At 40.1% G+C, this 23,438-nt stretch overlaps 1 protein-coding gene and 1 long non-coding RNA gene across 5 annotated transcripts in view; one reads left to right on the forward strand and one right to left on the reverse strand.

Moving 5' to 3' along the window:
- Window positions 1-11,261, reverse strand: part of LOC133480197 (uncharacterized) — a 34,461-nt gene extending 23,200 nt beyond the window's left edge. The window contains exons 1-5 of one of the 3 annotated variants that reach the window (XR_009789217.1): window positions 11,123-11,261; window positions 10,902-10,990; window positions 10,226-10,343; window positions 9,410-9,598; window positions 2,400-2,497 (exon numbers count right to left, since the gene is read on the reverse strand). This is a non-coding gene — a long non-coding RNA (uncharacterized LOC133480197). The remainder of the gene's footprint in view (window positions 1-2,399; window positions 2,498-9,409; window positions 9,599-10,225; window positions 10,344-10,901; window positions 10,991-11,122) is intronic. The other 2 variants (XR_009789215.1, XR_009789216.1) reach the window with 2 other exon arrangements.
- ifnlr1 (interferon lambda receptor 1) lies at window positions 11,136-23,167 on the forward strand. 2 transcript variants are annotated; one of them, XM_061777961.1, is made up of 7 exons: window positions 11,136-11,325; window positions 12,588-12,714; window positions 14,616-14,788; window positions 14,863-15,047; window positions 16,285-16,426; window positions 19,009-19,139; window positions 21,198-23,167. In XM_061777961.1, exons 1-7 carry the CDS (start codon window positions 11,283-11,285, stop codon window positions 22,062-22,064), a joined length of 1,668 nt encoding a protein of 555 aa, XP_061633945.1. In that variant the 5' UTR covers window positions 11,136-11,282; the 3' UTR covers window positions 22,065-23,167. The 2 variants fall into 2 exon arrangements, with proteins under 2 accessions (XP_061633945.1, XP_061633944.1); XM_061777960.1 differs by lacking the exon at window positions 11,136-11,325 and having other exon boundaries at window positions 12,383-12,714.
- The last annotated feature ends 271 nt before the right edge of the window (window positions 23,168-23,438 follow it).

The raw sequence follows: 23,438 nt of genomic DNA on the forward strand, positions 1-23,438 counted from the left end.
CTGTAGGCGTTATTTATTTTGATATTTCTGCCATTTTTTTTGTCTATTCTTTTTGTGCTCGCTCTCTCAAAATGTCCTGTGTTTAAATGTGTGTGTATTGTTTTAAGGTGTGTAGAAAGACCCTAAAACGATTTCAAGTTAAAAAAAAAGAAAAAAGTTCACAATTTTTTAGAATGAGAAACAAGTTTTTTTTATTTTAAAGCTTACAGTGATTCTCAAAGTGTGGTATGCATACTAGTAGTGGTACGCAGGCTCCTTCTGGTGGTACGTTAAAGAATCACTGTCCAAGTACAGTTTAGTAATATTTAACTTAAGTACATCAGCATTTAATCTTTAAGAAGCGTTTCTTTTGGTAAATTTTTTGTTTAACCGATATGAACAAAACATTAATTGAATCACTCTCTAAGTACCGTTTTTTAATTATTATTCATATATAGAACCAATAAGCACAGAGTTAATGTTGAGCATAATGTTACAGTGGCTTACGAAAATATTACATATCGTTTTTAAAATTGGTCGTGATGGTGGTAATTTGTGTAAAAAGTTTGATAATCCCTGTTTTAAAATATTTAAATGTTTTTCTATATGGACTCTGTATATTGCAGATTTTTCACGGAAATCTACTACGTAACTTCTGCGGCGAAGGGGGAATCTCTTTGTATGTATGTGTTTTATGGCATCATTAAAAACCCGTTTATATACCTTTTGTGCCATTTTCAGAATCAGAATCATCTTTATTTTGCCATGTCCAAAAAACACACAAGGAATTTCCCTCCGGTAGTTGGAGCAAATGTTGCAGTTACTCGTCAGTCAGCGTGCAAGTGGTGCAGATGCTACTCTGGCATGAGTGGCCAGTATTGGTCAACAACTGATGGTGGTTAGCCATGTGTTTTTTTTTTCTAATGTCAAATATGTGCCTTGACCCAAAACAAGTTGGGAGACACTGCGGTGGTAGTAACGAAAGCACTTCTTGTCACTGGGCCAGTGTATCCAGAAATGTACTTTTAATTCTTCATCCTTGGGGTATTTTGACGAACACAAGTCACATCCATGTTATTAAGTTACCTGAAAACTGTTTCCAATTGTGAAAAAAAGCATAATGTGTCTTACAGGCCCTAGAAATGCTCTCAAACTGTAAAAAAGAACAAACAACAAAAACAATGTGTCCCACGGTGAGCAAAAGACTCCCCAAATGCTTGGAATACAGGGCCAAAAGCTGCCAGATTCACTTGTTGTTGTTATTATTTTTTAATGGCCAAGAACCCGCTGAGCCTCAGCTCTGCCGTCACTTCTTTTTTTTTTTTTTTCTTCCCAGAAAAGATTGCACACTGGCGATAAGATGTGACAGCTCGGTCGCTGCTCAGCGCTCTGCATGGGAGACTGACGGCCAGAGCAGATAGGAAAGGGGTGGAAGAGGGAGGGGGGATACGTGACCTTTTTTGAAATGGATTTCTGTAAACTCACACTGGAGGCCGTGACATTCTCTTCATGTTTTTAATTTGCCAGTACACACTTATATTAAATAAGGAGGCAAGCATACCCATGGGCTAAATAGTCTGTGTTGTTTTCAGAGGAAAAGGTCAAGTCAGACTGATGACTTGAAAGCCTTTAACAGGTTGCCAACCATATGTGGTACATGTCGTTACACAGGAAGCATGTATTATGTATGTATGTATTTTTTCAAAGTATTATTATATCATTTGTGCAGATGTAAAGGACAGCTTCTTTCGTAATTTAAAACACTTCCCAGGTGTCTCAATCACAGTTTTTGTCAAAATACCTCAAGGATCAAGAATTACAGGACAATTTACATAATGCACATTTTTCAACCTGAAATTTACATATTTTGAGGGCGGTACTGAGTCATGCGGATGAAGCATAGCTCACCTACTACTGCAGAGCCAATGCCTCACTCACAGACACATTTTAGGTAAAAGGTAAATAATAAAAGATCAGTTTGTTTAACTTCACACATGGTGATTCAGAGACTATTTGCGTACAAGCAATTAAAAAGCATTTTTTCTACATAAATACTTCATCTTTAAAATAAAAATAAAATGTTGAATATCTTGAAAATATTGAAAAAATATTTTTAAAAAGACTAAGATGATAGATGGAGTGTTGAAGACCCAAGTGCAAAACGCAGAACAACCAGAAAAGCTGGAAAGGATTTTAATAATCAATTTAAGATCAATTGTGACAGGTCAATTTAGAGCCAGGATACAGAGCAGTTCACTACTCAGTCAAGAGGGTCAGGCTTTGAAGATGGGGAATTTGTCTTGGGCCAAAGTGTTGCAATGTTCCATAATCGACAGATAGCAGGTCAGGAAATTCTCAGATTTCATTGTTGTCTTAATCCACGATTTACTGAGAGCAGAAACAGGGAAACTCACACAAACCTCATCAGGCAGAACTCCCAGTCGTGGACAGAAAGAAGAGTGGATTCATGGGGTAGCGATATAGCGTCTTTCACTGATGGCTGTCGGACACTCTGCGACTGATTACATCATCAACAAAGCCATAAATAGGGGGTGTATCACTGTGGCTAGTACAACATGATTGGCTGTTTGTCATGACAAAATGGCAGACTGTAACAAAAATAATATATTTTTAAAAACACAATTTCATCAATGGCGGCACGGTGGGCGCCTGGTTAGCACATCTGCCAGGTTCTGAGGACCTGGGTTCAAATCCGGCCTCGGGAGTTTGCATGTTCTCCCTGTACCTGCATAGGTTTTCTCCAGGCACTCTGGTTTCCTCCCACATCGCAAAAACATGCATGGTAGGTTAATTGAAGATTAAATTGCCCGTAGGCGTGAATGTGAGTGCAAATGGTTGTTTGTTTATATGTGCCCTGCAATTGGCTGGTGACCAGTTCAGGATGTACCCCGCCTCTTGCCCAAAGATAGCTGGGATAGGCTCCACCACGCCTGTGACCCTCGTGAGGAAAATGAATAAATGAATATTTCATAAAATTGAATCAAATTCTCCAATTCATTAAAATAGTTATTTAAAACGTATTTTATAAATATGTTTAAAATGTTTATAAGTATTTTAATGTATGTATTTAAAAATACATACAACCCCAATTCCAATGAAGTTGGGACGTTGTGTTAAACAAATAAAAACAGAATACAATGATTTGCAAATCATGTTCAACCTATATTTAATTGAATACACTACAAAGACAAGATATTTAATGTTCAAACTGATCAATTTGATTGTTTTTAGCAAATAATCATTAACGTAGAATTTTATAGCTGCAACACATTCCAAAAAAAGCTGGGACAGGTGGCAAAAAAAAACTGAGAAAGTTGAGGAATGCTCATCAAACACCTTTTTGGAACATCCCACAGGGGAACAGGCTAATTGGGAACAGGTGGGTGCCATGATCGTGTATAAAAGGAGCTTCCCTGAATTGCTCAGTCATTCACAAGGGTCCGAGCTTATCTAAGATGGACTGATGCAAAGTGGAAAAGTGTTCTGTGTGCCGACGAGTCCACATTTCAAATTGTTTTTGGAAATTGTGGACATTGTGTCCTCAACACAACGTCCCAACTTAATTGGAATTGGGGTTGTAATTAAAAGAAGAAGAAGAATTTCAAAGTTGTTGGGTGGGCATGCACTCCAAAGACCCGACTAGTTGTATACAAGCTATTAAAAACTACATTTTACAAAAGTATTTGCTCTGTAAAATAAAAATGTGAAATATTTGTTTTTAAAATTATTAAAAAAAATGAATGTTGCATGAAAGAATGTATATAAAATAAACCATCGATTCACCAATAATTTTCCCAATAGTTGATCAACAAATTTTTGTCAAATTTTGGCATCCATTAAAATGTTACAAATAAATGTACTGGATATTTTAGTAAAAAAAAAAAATGTAATATATATATATATATATATTTACAAACACAAATATTAAAATGATTAATTATGTAAATTAACAATATTTTTACATCACAATCTGACAGAATTCTGAAAGCCCAGGTCACAGAAATATATTTGGAAAGGAGCAGCTCACAATGTCCCCTATTAAAAAATACCATTGAAGTAGCAGATTAGTATTGAGTCGACTCTATAGGAGGAACTCTCTGAAAGTCTTAGAAAATCACTCTTAGAAAAATGCCGACCTGCTTTCTGCCACGTGAAGATGGATGCGTGCTATGCAAGAGCAACTGCGAATTGCTTTGAGCGAGTGGCCTTGAGCACGTCGTGACAGATGAAGTCCGAGCAGAAGGAGTCAAAGACTTCACAGTGACCGACGTTTTAAAGACAGCTTATTTACTTGTGTGATAAATTGAGTTGAAAAAAGGACAATGTGACGCAGGCAGATGGAGAAGTCTTTTGTTCTGTTATTTACCTTGGGCTTTATTTCATTTCAGAGTTGGCTGCTTTTGAAGGGCGGCATTATGTGTTTTAAGTCGGCCGTGTTGTCCAGAGCGGCTAAGCGGCTTGCTGAACGTGAAACAAACCCACAGGAGAGGACGCACAGGCGCGGCGTGCAAAAAAAGCCTGTTGCCGAATGGCTTAGTGACAAAATTAATGGAGGATGTGACGCTTGGCTGACGACGATGTGAAAGTTCTTTCACCAAAACGGTGACGACTTGACAATTATTGATAATATAACTCCTGATCATGATGGAGATAATCAAGGCATTTCTAATTTTGACTGAATGAGACAATATACAGAATTTCTGACATATAAACAGTGTGATTGTAATCTGTGCTGCTGTGTATTTGCAGTTCGGCCTTCACAAATTCCCATATTCATGGATTTTTTTTTTAAACTATCCTCCATTATTTGCTGAAACTTGTCTGTTCACTGTTTTTGTACCCAGGCCTGTTTTTATTCTCAGGATTTCACTCTGAAATCTCCACTTGCATCTGTGATCTGATTCTCTATGGTCTGCAACATATCAAATGTACAGAAGCGTATGTGTTGATTTCCCCTTGAGGAATTAACATGAGTATAAAAAAAAAGTAGTACAAGTTTTTGTGAAGAAATGTACAAATCTCACATTTCTCTAACAGCTATCTAGTGTTGTGACCTCTACAAAGGGTCACAGATTACATTTGAAAAAAAGACAAATAGCAAGCAAAAGCATATTTGTGCAATGGAAGAATAATGTTCATTTCTCACTTCGCTTGGAAAATGTCATATTTTCTAAATCGCATCTACGCGAATAAGAGGAATTCTGACTCTATTCATCCGTCACTGGTGGGGGATCAGTAATATGTGCTCATAAATTATTGCTCAGGTGCTTCATAGCCACAACTTGGACATTCACATATTAAGTCTGAGCTGGAAAACTAAGGTGATTTCTTACTATGAAGCCAATTTCATGGTGTATTTCCATGATTTTCATGCAGAGCACTGGCCTCACATTACACCCCCACACCACCTTCAATGCCACAATATTAATTATAATGATCACGTGTTAATTGACGTCTTTGGATAATGTGTAATGCACCACACAACTCATACCAGTGAACAAAATGAGCGCTTGAGCCACAAGCACCCAACAGATGGTTATGACATACAAAAGCATTGCTCATTAATTCATGCAAAAGATCACCGTAGCAAAAAAAAAAAAAAATCATTATGTGGCCGTTTGTGGGCATGTCGTCGAGAGACTTCAATCTGTTTTTTGCTGTACTTATTTGGGACGACATATATTCTTGACTCATTATGGCGGCACCTCTTGGCCTTGGCTGCTGTGTTTAATTAACTTTCCGGGATTTATCTGTCATGCGTCACCAATCAGCCAAGAAAGCAGCGGAAGATTGAGATGTTTTCAAACGGCCTTAATGTCATTGTGCTCTATTTATTTGGCCTGCTGACCGATGGCCGTTTGATTGTGCGATGTATTTGGAGCGGAGCCACCTTTGTCTTTGATACGTTTACCCTTCTGTACAGCTGCATACTCTAGAGCTTTGGTATTGTCTCAGCCCAAACAATTGTCAGTTCCAGAAAATCAATAAGAAGTTCATAATCGGCATGAAAGATAGAATAGATGCAATACAGTCACAGCAAATTTGGAAAACTAGTCATTTTTAGCCAGCAACAGTGAATTGAGTACAAAGAAAATTGAGTCGTGGACTCCTAAACCTAAAAAAAAAAGCTGTGTGAAAAATGTGGAAGTAGAATCAGGTTCCTTCTTTGTACGTTAAAAAGGAACAATCCACAGACTTCATGTTTGTACGATCAATGTCAACGTCAAAAGTTATTACAAAGATACGCCATAGTAAGGTATTGTAAGTACTTAGTTCAACAATCCACGGGCTCCCAAAATCCTGGGTCAGGTACTTCCCAAATTTGTAGAAGAAAGTGTTTGGGACACTTGAAGAGCTAACGCCTAAAAATGTGCAAGTATAATTTCATTTTTTCTGATTACGGCCACTGAAAAATCCCAATTTGGGTACTTTGGCCCTTAAAAATGTGGGTAGAATTTCATTTCAATACTGAACCCGCTTATGTTCAGAAACAGTTTCAAAGGGAATGATCCATGGTTGGTTCAATGTGGTTTGCATGTAGACAAAACTCCAAAATGCACTAAAGAAATCATATATTCTGTACATGGACTCCCAACAGCTGTGGGTGGTATGGTAACAAAGTAGAGGACATCATAGGCTAATATGTCCAAAGAAATAGCACCTGAAAACCAAGCGTGCTGAAGATTGGATTAGGTAAACCGCCACCACCCCTGTGTCGACTGATCAATGATGTAGCTCAGCATGGGCATGGAGATGCGAGCTGCGTCTGATTTGCAGAGACAGTCCAAAAGATTATTCAATGATGATGTTTTTGAAGAGAGAGTCGCTTCGTCTCAGTTTGCGGGCCGACGCCATCAAAGCGTTTTTCGCCCCTCAGGGAATGCCTCCACTGGTACCAGGGGAAACGAAAAGGAAAGGCTCTCGCTCACAATAATGCTCAGGGAGGTGTGAAGTGAAACTAAGGTGCCACAGTGGGCGAAAGGTCCAACTGCACAGAGAAGCATGCACTTAATTGATTATTGCATTTTTGTCAACTTGATTTATGAGTCACATAGGTCCTTGAGGACCAGGCAGACCAGGGATGCACAATTCACTGAACAGGTCACCAGCTAAGGAACATTACAAATATTACCTTGAAAGAGGGTTGAGATTAGGGATGGTCCTAGAAATCGAAAAATAAATTGATTGTTAAGGAGTTGGTCGATTGTGTGGAATTGATGTTTCAAAGCATATTGAAGCACCCGTTCGTCTACTTTCTATAGCACTGGTCCTCATTAGTTTCAAGGTTTCCCTTGCCTGAATGCGGGTCACCGGGCCCCCCCTCTGGAGCCAGACCTGGAGGTGGGGCTCGAAGGAGAGCACCTGGTGGCCGGGCCTGCACCAATGGGCCCAGCCGGGCACAGCCCAAAAGGGTAACGTGGGTCCCCCTTCCCATGGGCTCACCACCTGTGGCCATAGGGGTTGGGTGCAATGTGAGCTGGGCGGTGGCCGGAGGCAGGGACCTTGGCGATCTAATCCCCGGCTACAGAAGCTGGCTCTATGGACGTGGAATGTCACCTCTCTGGCAGGGAAGGAGCCCAAGCTGGTGTGTGAGGTCGAGAAGTTCCGACTAGATATATTCGGGATTGCCTCCACACACAGCTTGGGCTCTGGTACCAGTCCTCTTGAGAGGGGTTGGACTCTCTTCCACTTTGGAGTTGCCCACGGTGAGAGGCGTTGCGTGGACATCGAGGACAGTGCCTCTGGATTAGCAGACTGGGGTGGTGGTCCCCCTTTTTAAGAAGGAGGACCGGAGGATGTGTTCCAACTACAGGGGGAATCACACTCCTCAGCCTCCCTGGTAAGGTCTATTCAGGGGTGCTGGAGAGGAGGGTCCGTCGGGAAGTCGAATCACAGATTCTGGAGGAGTGTGGTTTTCATCCTGGCCGTGGAACAGTGGGCCAGATCTACACAATCGGCAGGGTCCTCAAGGGTGCATGGGTGTTCGGACAACCAGTCTACATGTGTTTTGTGGACTTGGAGAAGGTGTTCGACCGTGTTCCTCGGGGGAGTCCTGTGGGGGGTGCTTCAGGAGTATGGGGTACCGAACGCCCTGATACGGCCTGTTCGGTCCCTGTACAACCATAGTCAGAGTTTTGTCCGCATTGCCGGCAGTAAGTCGGAGTCGTTTCCGGTGAGGTTTGGACTCCGCCAAGGCTGCCCTTTGTCCGCGATTGTTCATAACTTTTATGGACAGAATTTCTAGGCGCAGCCGAGGTGCAGAGGGGGTCCGGTTTGATGGGCTCAGTATTGCATCTCTACTTTTTGCTGATGATGTGGTTCTGTTGGCTTCATCAAGCCGTGATCTCCAACTCTCACTGGAGCGGTTCGCAGCCGAGTGTGAAGCAGCTGGGAGGAAAATGAGCACCTCCAAATGTGAGACCATGGTCCTCAGTCTGAAAAGGGTGGCATGCCCTCTCCAGGTCGGGGATGAGATCCTGCCCCAAGTGGAGGAGTTCAAGTATCTAAGGGTCTTGTTCACGAGTGAGGGAAGAATGGAACGGGAGATCAACAGGCGGATCGGTGCAGTGTCTGCAGTGATGCTGACTTTGCATCGTTCCTTTGTGGTAAAGAAGGAGCTAAAAATGCTCTCGATTTACCGGTCGATCTACATTCCTACCCTCACCTATGGTCATGAGCTGTGGGTCATGACTGAAAGAACAAGATCCCTGATACAAGCGGCCAAAATGAGTTTATACTTATACTATACTTCATTCATCTGATGAGGGATATTAAATCAGAATCAGAATAATCTTTATTTGCCAAGTATGTCAAAAACCCACAAGGAATTTGTCTCTGGTATTTGGAGCCGCTCTAGTACGACAACAGACACAGTGAATACGTTTGTCACATAAAAACATAAAAACACAGTCACTGAGCAATAAAAGGTTACCAGCAATGAGGTAATGCCTATACATTAAAAAAAAAATTGGGGGGACAATTGTGCAAATAATGCAGTCCTCTGGCAATTTAGAGCAGTTTTTAATGACTAATAGAACAACAGTCTGGTGCAGTGACTATTGTGCAAATGGCGCAGAGACTTCAAGACATTTATGCAGTTCAAAGTGACTAGTAGTATAATAGTCTGGAACTATGTCAATTGTGCAAATGGTGCAGATACTGTACTTCTTAGACACGAGTGGCCACTATTGGTCAACTACAGATATGCAAGTATTGCAGAGTGGCGAGACTACTACAGTGATTGCGCAAATAATGTATAATTGGCCCAACAGAGATGTAACTACAATCTCAAGACAAAATTGGCAGCATGTTACAATGGAATTGTAAGTTAACTCTAAGAACTTAATGGCAAGACGGAAGCTGTTGGAATGTCTGCTAGTTCTAGTTTGCATTGTTCGATAGCGCCTACCTTAGGGAAGGAGCTGGAAGAGGTGGTAACCAGGATGTGAAGGGTCCAAGAGGATTTTGCATGTTCTTGTCTTAGTTCTGGCAGCGTGCATGTCCTCAAGGCTGGGAAGGGGGGTACTGACATTTTTTTTCAGCAGTTTTAATTGTCCGTTGCAGTCCGAGTTTGTCCTTTTTTTTTGTCCAATGCTAACTGCAAATAGATAACATTTCCTGATAAACACAATACAATTGTGGTGAAGTCAGAGTTTAATTACAGCAGAATCAGCATATTAATATATTATAATTACCATGCTGTAGCTGAACTTTTAGCAAATCTGATTATAAATTAAGGAAATTGCTTTTCCCGCTTAATTAATATATTCCGAAGCGGAAAGCACTCCTTTTTAAACTTGAGTCCTATTATGATTAGGACTGCTTTGAGTGAATCTAATAAGCTCTTATTTGAGGCCAACTTGTACAGCTCCACTCTTATTGGGCAAAATAGAGGTTAGTCATTGCAGAAGAACTGCTGATTGACCGTGATGTCATTCAGCATGTTGTATCACATTCCAAATAAATGTTAGTTATATTACTTTGTTGTTTTTTGTTACATTTAGTGTTTCTTTTAAATTGCGATTGCTTATTTGGTTCAAATTCATCTTCTGGAAGAATGGCAAAGCATTTCATATCTACAATTGATTGATTTCATGGAAAAAGTACAAACGTTTGATGAAAAATAGGCCCATTCAAAATCCAAAATTTATCCCACACCCAAACATAAACGCTAATTGTAATGTATCCAACCCCATAAAAACGGCGTCGCTACAGCCACACTTACATCACTGCTGACCAACACTACGTATTAGGTTAGTGCGCTCATCTCTCCACCATTGGGCATGGCGAGCACGGGGTCAATGCCAGGGCTTGTCTTTGGGGGATTATTATTTTTTTTCCAACTGAAAAAAAAAAAAAACTAAGAACACCATTGTCTAAGGTTACTGTAACCCCCCAGGGTTAACCCTAACCTATAATTTACTGGAAAGTAAGCCTATGAGAGGCCCAAAATCATAACTGTAATTCAGCTAAACCTACCCCCCTAACCCTAATTGTAAAGGGATAATTACCACATAAGGGTAACTACCACTACAGTAATCTCCACTAAGGTGACCCTAACACTTCCTACCCCAATCCTAATTGTAATGGGTAAGGATTTGAATTACCCTCACTAGTGCCTATTAAGATGATTAGGGCAAAGGTAGACACAAAGCCCAAACACAGTCCGAATATACATAACCCTAACTCTATATCGAACCCCTAACCCTACACCTAACCCCAACTTTCAAATATCACTAACTTCAGTTTGGAAGTATCTTTCCCCAACATGTTTTTCACGTTACCCACACAAGCGTGACTACAGTAAACCGTATAATATCAACATGCACATAGTATCTATGAGTGTGTAAACGTGAGAACCAGAAAAACATGCCCAGGGCATACCTTATCTTACATATTACCTTTCACTTTCTCTTTCTGGGGGATGTTGAAGGGGGCAGGGAGGTTGACTGGGGGGGGTCTCATGCTCTAGCTGGATGACCTGCAGGGACTTAAGACAAGCAGAGAGAGAATGACTCACAAGGAGGTAAGGCGTATTTAAAAAAAACAACAAAGAAAATTGGGCGGAACATCCAGTGAGCAGAATAACAGGAAGCAAGGTGCTAAAGGTACACGTGCACACCTGAGCAAGACCACTCCTTTCAGCTGAGCGCACTGGGGATGGTCGGCGGCAGCAGCGGCGTGAAACCCAAGGCGACTTTTAACTGTTATTCCAGTGTCATGAAACACTTTGGAGGACATTTATTGGCAGAACTTTGACAAATACCCCTAAAAAAAAAAAGATGTGGTCTGTCAAAGTCATTATTCTGCTTCTCTTCTGCTATGGTGAGTGTGTGTTTGTATTGTGTATCATTCATTCTGTTAATTTTTTATCCAAAAATGAACAAGCAACTTCTGATTTTGTGGTTTGTTTTTTTAATCTTATAAAAAGCAAAATGCGTGGAATTAATAGCAAAGATGAATAATTTTGACAAGCCATGAATGGGAAAAGCACCGTTTATGATCAACTTTTTCACCTGATATGATATTGATTAACTCATTACACGGCTAATAAAAATGCAAATTGTCCAAATGGACTGGTCCTATCTTTTGTCTTGCTCACCGACTGCGAGGGCAATAACGGCAATGCGCCCAGGGCTCAATTTAACAATTTACAGTTGTGAATGTGCGACTTATTCAATAAACGCTTGCACTATAAAATACTGCACATAAAGTATATGGCTCACAGCAGTTTAGTTGAGACGAGAGCGGCAAAAGAAAAACAGTTTTGAGTTTCAGCAGAGATGGCAAAAGTACTTGTGTTCTGTACTTGAGAAAAATACAGATATTTGTGTAAAAACAAAAAGGTAAAAGTAGAAGTTCTGATTCAACTCCTTCATTTGCTAATTATAACAACTGAAAAAAATACACTTGACCTGCTTGATTTTTTCAGAATGGTCTGATATTTTTTGATTACCAGAAGCTGTAATAAACAAAAGTATTTGCCGCACATCATTATTGGAGCCGACAATGCATATAATTCTCTTCAATAAGGTTATGGACGGATATCTTTCGTCTCTGATTTTGTAAAAGGGAGCATTGTGTTTCGATTATAATGTGTTTGGAAGCCCAAACCGAAAGAAAATGCTCCATATAATCACCTCAACCGGAATAAACTGTCCGAATCCAAATGGAATTTCATTTGGATTCACAGGGGGGAAATATTATTATTATAATATATAATATTGCCAAAGCAATCATAAGTTAATTTTCGCAACGTAAATCGTAAAGGTATGGCTTACTCAAGAAAAATGTGTCACGTTACTGATTAATCATGTTTGTTTGAATCAAAGGTCACTGATAGTGTAGTGGTACACTTGCCTGACTTTGGTGCGGGCGGCGTGGGTACAGTTCCAACTCATTGACTGTGTGAATGTGAGTGCGAATGGTTGTCCATGTCTATATGTGCCCTGCGACTGACTGGCGACCAGTTCAGGGTGGAGTCCGCCTTTTGCCTGGCTGGCTGTTTGAAGCAAGCAGACAAAGACTAGGAACTATCATCCAGACAAATGACACAAATAGACTTTGCCTCCTTTTTTCTCCTGCAGCTTCTCTTTCCACCAGCAATGGCAAAGTCTACTTTCATTCCAAGAACTTTTACAATGTGCTCCACTGGGACGCAGCGGAGTCTTCATTCCCGGACCAAAAGGTCTTCTACAGCATACAGTACAAGAGGTTTGGAACCAGGGGTATAAATATTGCATGACACACATGGATGTACAGTATGTGTAGATCCATGAGGAGTGGTGAATAAAAGTGTAAACACCCTGTTAGGTCATGTGCAATGTGGTAATTTTCAAGATACCTTAAGAACAACAGAGCAATGGTGCTCATAGTAATGTCTTTTGGCTGTCTCAGACAAAAGATACATAATCATGGGCAAGGTTGGGTGTGGGAGCTAAAAAAAAAAAAAAATAGTGGTATATCTAAATAGGAACAGATTTAATGGCATGTTGACAAAAACAAACAACAACCCATTAGCACTAAATTCTCCAATAAATGAAAGCTTTTCAAGGATAGAAAATAATATGTACAATAAGATAAAGAACATTGAATAACATTGAATATTTTCTTTTTTGGAAAGTGCAATATCAATATCTCTTTAGGAAACGAATGACAAGTCTAACCATAACAGTGTGAACAGTGAATTATGATGCTATAATAACATTAATAATGGCTTTTTCTACTGCTTGTTATTGGCCTCATCTGAAGAGGCCAAGAGAGGTTGTATAATATACTTTGTACTTTTTAACGTTTTGTTCATGCTGCACTCATATTCACGTTTGCGTAGTGCATTTTCTAAGGCACTGTATTTGTTCACAGAGTGAGAGATAGTTACACAAGTATCACTTTATAAAGAGATTGTTGGATAATTATGTAAAGTAGGAGGAAAATGTCAACTTGTCAAAAACCTCACTGATGCTATCTTCCAAATCACGTGCAACAGGACTATGTGCCTTTAAAAGGCAACACAGTTGAATAGACGCATGTCAGCATTTAACTTTGACCATCTTAAATCTTTTAAAAGAACACACATACCAATGTTTAATATTTGAACAAATGTTTAAAATAAATACATTTTAAAAATCGGGGCCTTTGCTGACTTTGATGACAGTGGAGGAAAAATGTTAAAATTTTCTCACATTGTCAGTATGCGTCTACCCCGCTTTAAGTTAGTCTGCCCCAACCATTTTCTGAGCAGATTGGGGAGCAGAAATTTTTTTTAACAGATCCTACACTACAAAATTATTACTTCGGATGGGCTTTTTAAAATATCAGTTGTGCCTTGGCTTATTTTGATTGCAAGGGAGGGGAAATGCTCAAAGTTTGGCTGACAGTCACTGAGTAACGCGGCCAAACGCGACTAAACTGAGCAATCGCATACAAATTGCAGATGGTGACTCACACCCCCACACCTGGTGAATGACCTTCCCACACATACCAAATTGCTACAACCAAACAAATGCAGCCCTTAGAATTCTTATAGGTAAACCACATTTTAAGGCGCCACAAATACAGTACTGTGCTGTATTATTATTTTTTACTGAACCACAAAAAAAACATGGTGCGATTGGCAAGGAAGAAACGAGTTGCACTAGCCGCTGCAGCTGCATTATAATTTATAGAGACTGGGCCGGATCGCGAATAGTGAAAATCCCCGGATAATTGCCGCCCATTATAATTGCATTTGTTGGCAGTTTATTCACACTTATTCAATAAGTGTGAAAATGCAAGAAAAAAAAAAAAAGAATATAAATTATGATAAAACTCATTCTGCATTGGTATGGCTTGGCAGTTGCTTCGTACACAAACATAATTTTTGTTGTGAAAGCTCATGTGATACGACATGACAGTTCTGATTGGCTGTTACATGATTGGGACACTGTTCACCCGCGATTCAAATTTTGAATTGTAGAAAAACTAGTTCCCGACAGTTGGCCACTCACGAAATGTAGTTGCAGAACCCAGCACACAGCGTGACAGTTTAGTCGTGTTCGGCTGAATCGCTCGGCCTGCGACTCGGCCTACCAACCAGACAATTTCTAATCTGATTTTGTACACTCAAATGGTTTCAGTTATGATGAGGGGGAAATTTACCAGAACAAGAGTGAATGTCAGAACATCATCGCACTTAACTGCAACCTGACCGCGGAAACACCTTCGCTCCCCAACGTTTACTACATGGCACGGGTGTACGCCAACAGCCAGTTTCATGGATCCACCACCAGGTTTAAACCTATTGCGCACAGTAAGTATTGACATTCGCAAATGAGAGTTGTACGTGACCAGTGTTGAATGACTGATATTCTGTGTCCCTTGCAGCGACTCTGGGTCAAGCCAAGTTGTCTACAGGCGTGACGCCAACGTCCTTGGAAGTCAGGGCCGTGCTTCCGCTGGGACCGGATGGCGTCTCCCTGGCGGACATCATCAGGAGAAGCAAAAAAGAGAATGTCAATACTTCCATTCAATACACCTTTCACCTCACCTCCCCCGAGGTGGCTGTGCAGGTAAATACAGTAAACTCTAACTACCTATTTGCAGTTCGCTAGTCACTAGTTCACCAACAGTGGTTCCTTGACTTGACTTTATTTGTTCATTGATCAAGGTCATAACTCAGTCTACTCCTGTACAGTAGCAAATCAATTTAGCACACTGAAATGAACTGAAATACCAATCCATTCCAGTCATGCAAAAAAAATAAAAAATAAATCACTCGTTTTATTTTTTTGTTACCTTTTCAATAGACAAAAAAACAAATCTGTATTGTATTAAAAATAAAAATTAATAAAAGATTGTACACATAACTACATTTATATATGTTTTATTGTATTTACTGTGCCTACTGGTAAAGTATGTTGAAGTTGTGCCTTTAAGGGGCGTGGCCTACAGAGTGACATCAGGGGCTGGTGTTGGCTTAGTTGGTCGGGTTAGTCTGGGCGTGAGTTATGGCTGACAGCAGCTTCTTGCGAGTGTTCTCATTTTGTATTTGTTAAACAGCTCGGCAACTGTCGCTCTCCTTGCCCTCATGCGAGGGCATTACAGTATCTTAATTGCTCCATTTTCATTTATTTTTTTTATTCCCACCTCTTTTGAAGCTCGCTCGTAACGACAACTTTGGCTTGCAACACAAAGCAACCCCCCAAAATAAATAAATTAATAAATCGATGGAAGATTGAATCAAGGTACCACTGCATTTGCATTTTTTCCCCCATGTGGAACCTATCCTCAGTGATTAGAAAACTGCTATTGTCAGAATATCTGCATATTTTTGTGCTCGTTCTGTGATACCCTAAGACGCCACAGGATAGCATCACAGCCCTGGCTAATGGGAAAGTAGTAATTGGTGTAAAGGAATTATGTTGAAGGTTGTTAGAGGATGTTACAGAGTCTTTTCCTTATGTCTATTAATTAATTAATGTATTTATTTTGACAAAAGATCGGTTTGAAATTATATTTAAGTGTGTTTGGATCAGTGCCCTGCGACTGACTGGCGACCAGTTCAGGGTGTAGTCTGCCTTTTGCCCGAAGTCAGCTGGGATAGGCTCCAGCGGCCCACGACCCTAACCAGGATAAGCGGTGTTGAAAATGGATGGATGGATGGATCATAGTTTGTGGTATATTTACAGTTGAAACTATTAATATAGAGTTATTATAAACATTACGCAGGGTGTCAATTACATGCCTTTGGATTGAAAAATGGAAACATGGCTGAGCAATTTCTTTGTTTTTTCCTTATTTCTCTAGCACCATCTTAGCCTATCTGCTCATCTTGTCATCAACTTGAAATCCAACCAAAGCAAGTACTGCGGTTATGTAGTCTACAAGCCTTTCTGCGAGTGGGGTCGCCCGGAGAGTGAGAAGGCCACCTTCTGCGTAACGCTACCAGGTGAGCACTGAGCGGTTAATTTGAGAGGTTTTTCTACACAGGATATGAGGTTTTAAAAAAAAATAAAAAATGTCTTGGTTGACAACTTATGGTTTTCAGACCGTTTCAGACCACAGAGGGTTCTGGCTACAAGTCTCCATTCAAACCTCTCTGGCTTTAGTTTGGATGTTTGTCTTCCGCATAAAACAAAACAAAGCATATTAGGATTAGGGATGAAACACTTCACAAAGCAAAGCACATCATGTCAATGCCAAAATGTAAGCAGAGGTGTAGTGTTACACTTCGGATTAGTGGAACATACTCAAATGTTCGGCAAAGTTGTCGGCGTGGGAAATGGGGTATTTGTGTTTGGGGATTTGTCTGCTGCATGGGCCACCTAAACGGATCTACTGCAGTAATGCAATGTGTAATTAGATGTTTTGGTGATGAAGTGCTGCCTTCACCAGGGAAAATTCAAACATTGTTTTTACTGTTTTTTTATGGGGAGTCTGGGTTGTTTGAGTTCAAGTAGCCGCTCGCCTTGTCGCAACACCCTAGCTCTGCTCCCAGTCATCATGTTGACAAAAGCTGTACTTGAAAAATGCATAAATTCCGCTTTAATGTGGATATAAAATTGTTACTTATATATTTATTTGATTTATTTTATATTACAATAACGCAATCAACCAATAATTTCACAAGATAAATTAATAGAAAATAACTAAATGAAGACATTTGAATTGATTTTAAATTTAGGAAAAACAACTTTTCAATTAAAGCAACAAATATGACAGGATTCTAGCTCCTGTTAAATCTTCAGTGTGCTGGATCAAAGAGGAGCGCCATACTTTGTGGTATTTCGACAAAAGCGTGTCACGAAAATGTCATTGAGTCACACAGCAACTGCTTTAAAAAGGTAAAATAAAACACAATGTAAACTTTAAGACTGCTAACATGAGAAAGCAAAAGTGCCTGTGACCCTTATCTCTCCTCCCTTGTCCCATTGTTGAGACTAAAGCTAGCGTGCAAAATAATCTCCTGCCCGAACGAACGTCACCGCTAACTCCAAGAATAACAATAGCTGACAAAAACAGCTTCACACTGTACACACACCAATAATAATACAGAAAAAATCTACATTCCAATTCCCTCAAGGAGGCTGTTGTGCAGTTCTCTGCAGAGATAAAGCTCTGATTTTGCACCAGCAAGCACTTCCAGACAGCATACTGCTACATGCAAGAAGAGTAACAAAGTACAAATACGTTGTTACATTTGGCCTTGATGGTTTACCTCATCATTAGGAGCTCCTTTCTTCTCTTACCTGCTTGGTACAGCAATTAGTTATTATTATTTTCCTTTTAGTCGGGGTCTCCAGTCCTTTATTTTTTTTTTGTTTCTCTGAATAATTTTTTGGTTGGGTCAAAATAAAGCTTGTGGCATTTGACCTCACCTTTTGTCTCTAGCTTGCATCCTTATCCATGTTGCAATCTCCTGAGCCAAGGAGGATGTAAAACCTTTGTTACTGTGCTGTGCTAGTTTTTTCAATCTCCGCGGATGACAAAACGACACAACAGCAGCGACATCGAGGAATGCGAACAAGGAAGCAGTCATGACATTGACGCAACAATCAGAGAAGCAAGATTATTACCCATCCATGGCCTTATTTTTTTATTATTATTGTTAGTGGCTAAAAGAATGATTTGTGGCGAATGTGTTGTCTTGTTTCAGTCTAAAAATCACCAGCTTCTAGCGTTCAAAACTCCTACATCTAATCTGAAAATACACACACAGCTAAAGTGTTTTACGTAGTTGTAAATGGCAAATTTTGCATTTTACGTTAGCAAAGCTATGGGAAAGTGTTTTAATAGTGTGGGGGTTTTTTTGCTCTTTTTTCCCCCCATCTCAGTATGAGCACTATGCAAGTTAAATATTTTGTGTGCAAAGATTTTTTTTTTTCCCCCCATTGTGCTAAGTTATCAAAATGTGGCACGGTGGACGACTGGTTAGCAAATCCGCCTCACAGTTTTGAAGACCGGGGTTCAAAGGCTGGGAACCAGTTCAGGGTGTACAGAGTCAGCTGTGATCGGCGCCAGCACGCCCGTGACCCGGGTGAGGATAAGCGGTGTGGAAAATGGATGGATGGAAGTTATCAACAGCTATTGTTATCAGTATTACAGTACTATTGTATAGAGTAGTTCTACTTATAAGAGTCTTTTTTTTTTTTTTAACACAAGTATCTGTACTTCTACTTTAATATAAAGTACCTTCGCCACCTCTGTACATAACTGACAGTAAAAAAAGTTTTTTTTTTTAAATTTCACTTTTACTTTATTTAAAAAACTGCAGGTAAAGGTCAATACTTAAGGTATCAAATCAGTCTTTCTACTTTTACCAGTTTTTTTTGTGTGCAGCGGGAGAACTTTCACCACCTCTGTATGTAATTGACAGTAAATATTCCTCTTTTCTTTCTACCTCAATACATTTTACTTTCACGAGGCTTTTTAACATTTTCTTTTTTTTTTTTTTTTTTTTTTAAACACATCACTGTCCATCTACAGTACTTAAGCACAGAATGTATTTAAGTACTTTTTGCCATCCCTCAGGTGACCCCTCCAAGATTTTGCCATGGCCTCTCATGGGCGCCGCCCTACTCGTTGTCATTGTCATGGTGTCGGTTGGAATTGTGTGCGTCTACGTGAAGGGCGGGACGGACAGGAGGCCACCACGGTCATTGGTGAGCATGAGCACTCATGTTCTTCCTTTGCTGTCTAAACCAGTGTTTGCCCAACCTTTATTGCGCCAAATAGTATATATTTTCCATTAGAAAAGTCTCACGGTACACCGTGAAACAAAATTGTCACAAAAAGTGGACAAGTGTTAATAATGTAGCTTTTCCCAACTAGAGGACAAACATTTAATTCTTCTCTCTGTCACTGTATGTTGCTGTTTTGGATAGTTGAACATAGATTATTTGTAGGAAGTAAACAATTTCAGATTAAGTGAAAATGTTAATTCCCATGGCACACTTCATGATTTGTGCCATGGCACAGTGGTAAGGAATCACTGGTCTAAAATAAACACCAGGAAATGTGTCAAAACTGGAAAATTGGGCCCCATAGCACAGGACTTGGCCAGAGTTGACGACAATGAAAGACTGTATAAATATATGATTTTAGTCATTGCAACAGTTGTTTGGTGACTCACAAGGCCTTTCTTGTGGTGACATATTTGTGTATAAAGAGAACACAATGGAAACATTTCCTTTTCTCATGTACTAGTGACAACTAGAACAGCATTCAGTTAACCACACAACTCCACTGTACAGTGGTACCTCAATTTAGAAATGACCTGACTTATGAGTTTTTCAAGATACGAACCGTACCTCAGCGTATATTTTTGCCTTGTGGTGTGAGCAAATATTTGAGTTATGAGCGCTAAATGGTGGCCGTGAACTTCCCAACATGCAGCAGATAGTGGACAATTCTTCAAAAAAAGAGAACATTTGATTGCTTCAAGCTGTTTATTGCCATTTCCAGTTGAATTTTAAACATAAAAGGAGAATTACATGTATATTCAACCAAGCTACATAACTTACGAAAGACTGCTAGCTTAATGCTAACACATAGACGGACTAACAAAACTAGCATCAATGTTTCGGTGGTAGACAGAGCTTTTGACAATACTCACAGGCATATATTATTTATCGTCTTCATAAAACAACTAATATCGCTGCGGCTTACCGAGTCACTGAGTTGTGAAACTCTTCTTCATGTGTTATGTATGGCTGTATTATACTGCCTCCTGGTGGCCAAGGCAGTCACACTTGAAGGAGCACAATGTCAATGGGCACTGAAGCATGAAATCATGATGCACAAACTGTTTAATTCCTTACATTCTATTTAATTATGTTAATATTGTATGTTTTTAATGAAATACAGTACAGACAAAGACAGCAACAGCTCAAAGCTGACCAAAAACTCATTTAAAAGCTGTGAAAGAGAAACGGGCTCAAATTCTAAAAGGGCCGCCGGTTTTTCACCTGTACTTTGTTGCACTGTGCAACTCCAATTCAATACCAATCGACCTCTACAGCCGCTTCAGACATAGACACTAAACGACACTTGACAGTGGTACCTTAACGTATGAGTTTAAGCTGTTCAGTGACCAAGCTTTTAACTCGATTTACTCATATATCAAATCAGTTCTCCCTATTGAAATGCCATTAATCTGTTCAAGGCCCCAAACAGAACAATAACACTATTGGATTAAAAAAAAAAAAAAAGAAAATTTGCCTTTTAGGGCTGTCGCCTAGTGAGTCAGGAAATGGCCAATTCGTCTCTGTGAGCCTGTGGATGCAAGTTTTAGACTACTGTAGCTCTTTGTGAGTGTTTTCATTCTGTATTTGTCCATTTGAACCATTTAATGAATAAAATAATAAAATAATTTAAAAAATAATGTAAAATAAATAGAATAAAAAGAATAAAAATACATCAGTGACCGTGTCTCTTTTTTTCCACTTTACTTGAGCAGCTGCGTATCTGAAGTTTGCTGCTAAATTAAATTTTGCTAATTTTTTTTTAAACATGACCAAGCCACAAAATGTGCAAGTTGGGAGTCTCGTAAGTCAGGTGAATTTGTGAATAGCAAACCGCAAGAAGGCAGGCATATGTTTACTGATGGATAGCTACATAGCCAGATAGCTAGAAAGCTAGATTGATAAATTAATAGATACTTTATTCAGCAACAAGGGAAACTGACTTCTCTGAATGTGTCCCCTGCCTTTTTAAAACAGGAAATACATACTGCCAGAGAAGTGCCAAATTTCCAGCATCTGCCAGAGAGGAATCTGGTTATTTCCAGCGCGATGATCTCTGCTCAAAACGAGAAAATCTCTGTGTACAATTACACACCTGTAAGGCCTAAGCCAAACGGGGCTCGTGTTGGACCTTCTGGAAACTATTCCCCGCAGAACATCCCTTGCCAACCCTGGCTGGGCGGTACTGGCTCATCGGTGGGGAGGCCAAATAGCCAGGCATCCAACAGCCAGTTTTCTGTTGTCTACAGTTCCGTGGTGCCAACTGTTCCGATGGAACACAACAAGCTCCAGAGGGTACTTGTAGAAGATGAGGAAAAACCATCACCTCTCCCGCAAAGCACACCCTGCATGGACATGAATTCAGTTGGACAGCTGCAGTTGCACACGGTGCGAGACGCCAATGGACAACTTAAGTTGCCATCCCTCGCTTTCCAGGTAGAGAGCTGTACTGTGAGAAAACCCCTTCTATCCGAACTCTTTGAATCTGAAGAGGAGGCCTCAGTTTTAGATCTGCTGAAGCGCTTGGATAGCTCTGAATCGTCTGACTCCGGGTGTGTCGAGGGGACGCTAAACACGCCGACCCTGACCGACTGCAACCCAACTCAGTTGGCTCCACTTGGAATTTACCTGTGCAACAATGTACCAGCCAGAGAAGCCAATCCGGCATCAGGGTACAAACAGAAGTGGATGCCTCTAGACATCATGCCAAACCACAATCAGGACTACATGAGGAGAAACTACCCTTGGATTTTTCCTGGAGAAACGGAGGACAGGGAGTTAAATTATTATGCAGGATCAGGACAAATATTTCTTGACGATTGGGTGTTGCAAATACATGAGTAATCCTTTACCGTTTTCACAATGTCCTACACGCATTAGATGATGCTATTTCTGTTAATGTATCTTTCAGTGAAGTTTGACCCAGAAAAATTACGAACCAAGAACCTTCAGCAACTCCAGGATAAATGTGCCTTGTGATTGACTGGTGACCAGTCGATCGTTTGTTTATACGTGCCCTGTCATTGACTTGCAACAAGTCTGTTTGTCTTTATGTGCCCTGCAAATGACTGGTAAATCCATCCGTTGTTTGTCTATGTGCCCTCAACTTGACTGGTGACCAGTCCAGGATGTACCCCACCTTTTGCCCAAAGTCAGTTGGTGTGCTCCACTTCTCCTGAGACACTCATGAGGAGAAGCACTATACAAACTAGATTGATGGTTTACTGGCTCCTCTGATACAGATTCACAAGACTTTGCTTTTATTTTAAATAGGTAAAACTAATTGAACTGTTTTTCCCCCTCTACAAATCAAGACAAAGAAGTGGCCGAAACGCAACGTTTCACAGGACTTGACAAGGCTGGGCTGGATTTGCAGACAAGTTGCACTTATTGGTGAAATATTTGGGGGGGTTCCATGTCAACATTGTGAAATCCTGTAGGTGCTTATGACAGAGTTCCCTACCTACGGCGCGACTTAAACTAGAATTTGTATGGAAGTCCGAACATCCCGTAGTCTATAACCAACCTATGCTAACTAAATACGAAAGTCAGAATTACTGTAAATATTTGTATGAAAAACACTTATCGGTCAAAAATATAAAAGAAATTTAAAATACTTCGTATGATGGTAACTGAGCGTACCTTCTTGTGTAATGTGACCACATTTTCTTTCACCGTGCGCTGTTCGTAGACTCAAAATCAGGACTCCCTGTATGCTACTTTTATGTGAATGGAGGGCAGATGAGTGACAAGTGGAGTTTGTTCAACAAGAAGCTTGTGTCGTCGTACAAACATCACAAGACACTCATTTGCAACGTTGAAAGACTACAAATCAATACAATCACCTTCAACCCTGTGGACTGGTTACTGTTTAACTATAAAGTTGTACAAGACAAACTGTTGGGTCACTATGAAGAATGGATAATAATTACCAAATAAGTTTTCCAGTGTGACTGATTTTTATTTATTTTTGTTTTTGTTTTTTTACACAGTCTACATATTTCAGTGTTCATGACACAAAATGCAAAAAAAATTGATCTTCTGTTTACTGTTAACTCTGTAGACTGGTTTGTTCTTTTCACTGTTTGCTGTTCCTACAGCCCTGGTTAAATAAAGCGTGTCAACAAACTGAAAAGGTAAGGGTCAAGGTTTAAAGCAACGCTGATAACAGATATAGGTTACACTATCGCTCATGCACGTGCTGTAAAGTAATGATGG

This window comes from Phyllopteryx taeniolatus, chromosome 6, assembly GCF_024500385.1.
Source record: "Phyllopteryx taeniolatus isolate TA_2022b chromosome 6, UOR_Ptae_1.2, whole genome shotgun sequence".
Classification (NCBI taxonomy): Eukaryota; Metazoa; Chordata; class Actinopteri; order Syngnathiformes; family Syngnathidae; genus Phyllopteryx; species Phyllopteryx taeniolatus.